Source organism: Arachis stenosperma, chromosome 8 (assembly GCF_014773155.1).
Source record: "Arachis stenosperma cultivar V10309 chromosome 8, arast.V10309.gnm1.PFL2, whole genome shotgun sequence".
In the NCBI taxonomy this organism is placed as follows: domain Eukaryota; kingdom Viridiplantae; phylum Streptophyta; class Magnoliopsida; order Fabales; family Fabaceae; genus Arachis; species Arachis stenosperma.
In genome coordinates, this window is record NC_080384.1 from 13,228,545 (window position 1) to 13,235,103 (window position 6,559).

Below are 6,559 nucleotides of genomic sequence, written 5' to 3' on the forward strand. Positions count from 1 at the left end.
GTACAGCTAAAATTTTTATATTTTGAAACAAAATAAAATAATATTTAAAACCTATAAAACACGGATATTTCGTTGAGTTGTCATGTCTGTGTGTTAGACACATTTCAGACATAACACTCACTGATATTCGTCTAATACGTGTGTCTGTTGTGTCCAACCATGTATTAATAAAAAATAAAAAATTATTCTCCGAACACATCTGAACACATCCAAATACCATCACGTATTAGTATGTCTAGTCTTATTCTTAACATATATTCTTAAAATAAATTTAGATATAGTATATATTATTATTTATTAAACAAAAAAATATTTTAAATATTTGATATAATTAAAATAAGTCACTAAAAATAATTAAAAAATTTAATTTATATTTTAATATCAATAAAATATCAAAATATTATTATGATTTATTTAAAAATATTTTATATTTTATATGTATGCGTGTTCCCATATCATGTTATGTATCGACGTGTCCTGTATCGTATCGTGTCCTGTATCCGTGTCAATATCCGTGCATCGTAGTTTAAAAAAACAAAACAAGATAATAATTAATTAAAATTTTTTAAAGATATAATAACCGCATAGCCTTCCTGATTCTTGAATAGAGAGATTTTTGCCACTCATCCTTTAATTTGTTTTGCACCGTTTTTAATTTCTCATATTATCATGTATGTTAAAATTGCTAACTGGTTTTGTGAATTAAAAATTTTAAATTTAAAATCGGCCGTTGATTTTTAATTTATATTTTTTTCATTCTATATTAAATTTTTAAATTTCAGATATTAAAATTTTTATAATTTAAACTTTTTAATAAAATTAAATAAATCAATCCAATTTATCTCACAATAATTTAAATTGAATTATATTTAAAAATATTTAAATCGATATATAACAATTGTTTGCAAATGAGATTTGATCGATTAAAAACTTACGTATCTCTTTTATTAATTTAATTTAATTAATTAATTAATTCTAATTATTTATTTATTTATTTCTCTTTATCTCTTACTTTGGTACTTAATCCAGCCCCATATTTTAGAATTCTTTGACTGTTAGGAGTGATAATGTCACTTCTCAATTTGAAATTATTATTTTTTTATAAATCACTACTTTGGCAAGATTTATTGGTAAGATTTATGCAGTTTTCATTGGCAAAATTTATGAAGTTTCCATAGTGCTACGATATAAACTGTGAGAGATCGCAAAAATTTATACTGTGTTTTAGTTTGTGCATAAATTGCAACACCTTACAATGGTTTATATTTAAATTTTAAAAAGAGTAAAGTATTATTTTTGTCCCCAATGTTTGGGGTAAATTCTATTTATGTCCATAATGTTTAAATCGTCTTATTTGTATCTCTAACGTTTGTAAAAGTGATTTAATGTTATTCTGCCATCAATTACACATGAACGTTTTAGTTTGAGTTTTAAAAATCTCTTCTTAAAGTTAGAATACAAATGTCTAGGATAGAATCGATAATTCACTCCGGCATCAAAAGTTGAAACCAATTCTTACAACATTTACATAATTCACTTTTTTAGGTATATAATTAAATCTAAACACAAATGGTGGGTATAATATTAAAATCGAACACATCTAAGTGAGAATAATTGAAAAATATATTCCGATTTATTAGTATAATTGATAGTAAGATAACAGTGAATCATTTTTATAAACATTAGGGATACAAATAGAACAATTTAAACGTTAGGGACACAAATAGAACTTACCCCAAACGTTAGAGACAAAAACAATACTTTACTCTTTTAAAAATTTTGTACCCTCTAACAATTTATATAAATTAATTACAGGACCAAAGTATATTTAATTTTTAATTATTATATTTAGATAATTTTAAAATCTATTTTATTTAGTTGCGTAATTTATTAAACTATTCTTTTATCGATTTTAGTTACTCTTGGTCTAACAGAAAACAATTATCATTTATAGAACAGTTTCATCTGCGCCTTCTTCTCGTAGTTTCGTCTGCATTTTGTTTTAACAATTGATTTCACCTGCACTCTTATTAAGTCATACGCACCCTTTGAAGATCAATCTTATGGAGCTTTACGCACTTTTTTTTCAAAGATCACTGCTTGTTCTCTCTCTTTGCGGTGGCGTATTAAACTACTCTCCCACCTTAACCCATGACACTCTCGTGACCCACAAATTCAGCAAAAAAAAAAAATACATAAATTCAGTTACAATTTTGATTTTTATTATTTTATCTTATTTTTAGTTGTTCTTATCTTATCTTTATTTAATTTTATTTTTCATAGATAATGCTTTATATATATTTGATTTTATCTTCGTAATTTACAATATAATTCAATTTAATCAATAATTAATAAAATTTTTTCATCTTTTCTTTTTTTTTTTTCTATTCTTTCACAATTTTATCATAATTTATCCTTAATATTTAAATTTTTTTTTTAAAAAATTGAAAAAACATGATAGACATCCTGATCCTCTCATACTAATTAATCAAGTCTTGAGGCATTATGCAATTGGGCCCTTAAGCTTTATTGTTTCCCACCATGGCTACCTAATATGGAAGCCTCTATATGGAAAGGAGCTACTAATTTCTTTTTTTTTTTAATATAGTAATAATTTTCAAAATTAAACGAAACAATTTTCAACAAACTCTTCTTTTACAGCCTGTACTACAGTAGTCTATAGGATGAAGAAATTAAGAAACATAAAATAATAATAATAATAATAATAAAATGGCAAAAGAGTAAATACAAGAATAAGAACCTCATTCCCTTCTCATCAAAGCTAGCATGCAAAGCAATACCTTTTTTTCCCCTTACTTTTTCCTTTTTTATAAATTTAAAGCGCATTTTCGAATGAAAGAGTGACAAAGCTATTTTTGACTTTAGCATATGGAAAAAAATAATAAAAAATAATAGTATTATATATATATATTTATATATAACACACTTTACAGTAGTCATACTGCAAAGAACAAGGGACCAAATAAAAAGGTGGCTGTTCTTCTTGAATTCTTGAGTAAAGAGTAGTAATGTCACTTTCTTTTATGCGAGACTCTTAAAAACTTTATTCATTTCATTCCATGGTCTTGTTCCTCTTTGTCAGAGTCCTCATCCAATTACTCTTTCTGACTTTGACTCCCTCCACCTTGGTGCCTACGTGGCACACGCCACCTGTCCTCTTCCACCTCATGAGGTGGAATATGTGGCCAATCCTCTTTCGCCACCTCAGCATGTCACGTGACTTTCCATGCTCTATCACACTCTTGTTGTTACTGTCTTTGGTGGTGGTGGTGTTCTTTGACATCATTTTGGTGTTAGAAACCGTGTTCTTTTCCCACGAGGCAATACCATTCTCTTCAAACTTGATTGAAATGAATGAGTCTTCTGCACAAAGTTAAAGTCGTTACCAGAATGTTTATCATTCTAATTCGTCGGTTTTCAAGACCCCATCAAAAGCAAAAGTATAAAAAAGAAGCTTAGTGTATAAAAAATTGAGACTATCCAAATTTATTCACCATTTTGATTTCGTTTCATTTTTTCAACCTTTCAATTATGTAATATTGGACCCAACCTTTTTTCTCCCTTTTAAAAGAAAAAAAAATTACAGCTATAAATTAAAAATTAAATAAAAAAATAATAATCAATTTTTAAATTTAAGATAAAAATCGTCCCTGACAATTATTTCGAAAGACAATGAGGTCTTTAACAAAAAAAATCCAATTCGATTCTTGAGCTTTATTTTTATGGGACTAATTAGTTCTTATACAAAAAAAGTCAATGTTATTTTTTTCTAAAAAATTAGGAGCCGAGTTGAATATTTTTTTTTAAGGGCCTCATGTAGTCTTTTCGAGATAATTGTTAGGAGGAAATAAATATTCACTCTTTTATTTATGTTGACTTACATTTTTAGTCAGCATTATATCTACACTAGCACTATGCTGATGCATTTGAACTTATTTTTGACATCATTAAATTGTTAATTAATTAATTAATGATAAAGAACAATAAATTGTACGGATAACTAAACATATATAGTAGCATATTCTATATAGAAGAAATAATACCCATTATTAATGTGATTTTATACCTACATGAAAAATATATATTTGAGCTAAATTAGTGTAATGCACACAAACCTAATTGTTCCGTTTCACTATTATATATGCTGCCGACGGATTTAATGAAAAGCACATGCATATTCAAATTTCAAGTGTATGTACTTTCTTGGCACCAGTTTTCCCTCTACAGTATATGCTACTAGATACTGACATACACTTTTAATATAAACGAAATTTATTTATATAGAAGAAAATATATAATGTATGTGTTCAAAATTCAAATAAGGGCATATAGACCCATCATGATAACACACATGAATGACATTTTGCCAGATTAGTTGTGCACCCTAATTCCCCCACCAAATCAATGTAACCAATAATAATATTAATATATATATATATCTTGCAAAAATAATTTAATTTCCTGAGTGTCATAATGCTCTTTGGCGTTTGTATCTGACATGGTCATATGCCACGCCAAGAAGAAAAGGGGTGACAGAAAACCGAAAGAACAAACACTAGTAGGAAATTAAAGTTGCAATCTCAACTCTGATCTACAATGGTTTATTTGTCACTCTTTATTATAATGTCTTTTGACCTTAAATTTGTCACTATCATTATCATCACAATGTGTATCTTATCTTCCCGGTGAAGGGAAGGCACACAACATGCACCACCCATGATATAATTCTCCACCAACAATAATCAAACAAAAACACCAACCATTGCCCCCACTTAATATTTCCCTCATCACCACCATGGACATTATTACACTAAACATGAGGAATATTTGCATCATTTTTTTAATATATTTTAGTGTGAAAAATTAAACTTTGTTGGTATAGGCAATGTCTTTTCTTTTTCCTCATCTATAATATAATTTTTAAGCATTATTAAAAACATAAAGGAGCAAAAATAAAACCTTTTTTTTTGGGTATTCGTTCATAGTAGGAGAGGCAATGCTAATAACAAGAATAATCATCACAACCGAAGAACTAAAAAGGGTTAACAAAAACTTTCTGTTTTTCTTTCTCGTTTTTCATTGTTTTGTTCATAGTGGTAGAAAACTTGAAATTAATTGGAAGAGAGATTGAGACTGAAAAATAAAAAATGAGAGACAAAGATTAAAAGGCTAAGATTAAATTAAATTTTTGTATTATATTTAATATTAAGTATTAAGGACTCAGTTATATTTTATTATTATATTTGGTTTAAAATAAATATAAAATTAAATAAAAATATTTAGTTATTAAAAAAAATTTAAAATTTCAGTTTTGTGTTTCTAATTTTTGAAAATCCGGAAGGATTAAAATTTTGATATTATAAAATTAAAATTTGCAGCAAATAGAATACTAATTTTTTGGAGGATTGGGTCTGAAAAGAAAGAGTAACTAAGAAAGTAATCAAGTTAAGGGTATTGATGAGTGTATTACCTTCTGGACTTGAAGAAGCATCATACTCATAGTTAATCTGAGTTTTCCACTGGTGCTGATGAGAGTCTTGGCGACTGAAGAGAGAGCCAAAAGCAAAGATCTTGTGAATAGAAGAACTACTTGCTGGCTTTCTGTGTACGGAAGAAGAAGAACTCTGAAGAATCCTATTGTGTGAGGAAGCTTTGGAAGAAGAGGAAGAAGAAGAGTGGTGGTGGTGGTAGCGATGACGGTGGTGGCCTTGTTTTGCAGCTACTATGAGAAGCCTCTCATTGAGACACAAGGGACAAACACCAATAAGAAGTTGCTTTGGATGGAAATAGCAGCATGGCTTGTCATCTCTACTGTTGCCATTATTATTATTGTTATTTCTGTTCATATTAATGTATGTTATATTACACTTGAATGAAGAATGAAGAATGAAGAATGAAGAAGAATGGAGAAGGTGAAGTGAAGGGGACCAAATAACAGAAAAAAGCCCAAAGTGGGGTGAAGTAATTTAGAGAAAAAGTTGGAATTGGAAGGTGGTGTTGTGAATATATATGGTGCCACAGGGAAACCAAAATGGATGATAATACATAGCTGTGGGGCCCACCAGCTACTGTTTCGATATTTTTAAAAAATAATGTGACTTTCTCAGCAAATATTATCATTTTTCGCGAGTATTTACCACTAGCATTTAATGAGTAATAATTTATATTTATATTTATAAATATTTTATATATATAAAAAATAATTAATATATATTTATATTTATTAGAATTTTACATACATAAATTATTATAGTTTATATCTAAAAATCAATATAATATACACTTAATTTTTTTAAAATTACACACGTAAATTAATAAAATAATAATTTAATATTTATATTAGCTAAATAATAATAAAAAATATTAAAATTTGCTTGCCTCTAAAAATTTTTTATTTTTAAATTTTACATTAAAAATATTTTAAATTTTTGAATTTTTAGTTACAAAATTAATCAATATTCATTAATTTTTAAAATATTTTTATTTAAATATTAAATCTCCAAAAATAAAAGTTAAATATGATACTTTTACAATAAAA

The 6,559-nt window shown here is 27.0% G+C and overlaps 1 protein-coding gene across 2 annotated transcripts; it reads right to left on the reverse strand.

Moving 5' to 3' along the window:
• Positions 1-2,740: 2,740 nt before the first annotated feature.
• LOC130944163 (uncharacterized) lies at positions 2,741-5,985 on the reverse strand. 2 transcript variants are annotated; one of them, XM_057872348.1, is made up of 2 exons: positions 5,492-5,985; positions 2,741-3,381 (listed from the first exon to the last, which is right to left on the reverse strand). In XM_057872348.1, the coding sequence occupies exons 1-2, from the start codon at positions 5,865-5,867 to the stop codon at positions 3,074-3,076; spliced, it is 684 nt and encodes a 227-aa protein (XP_057728331.1). In that variant the 5' UTR covers positions 5,868-5,985; the 3' UTR covers positions 2,741-3,073. The 2 variants fall into 2 exon arrangements, with proteins under 2 accessions (XP_057728331.1, XP_057728332.1); XM_057872349.1 differs by having other exon boundaries at positions 2,741-3,384.
• Positions 5,986-6,559: the final 574 nt, after the last annotated feature.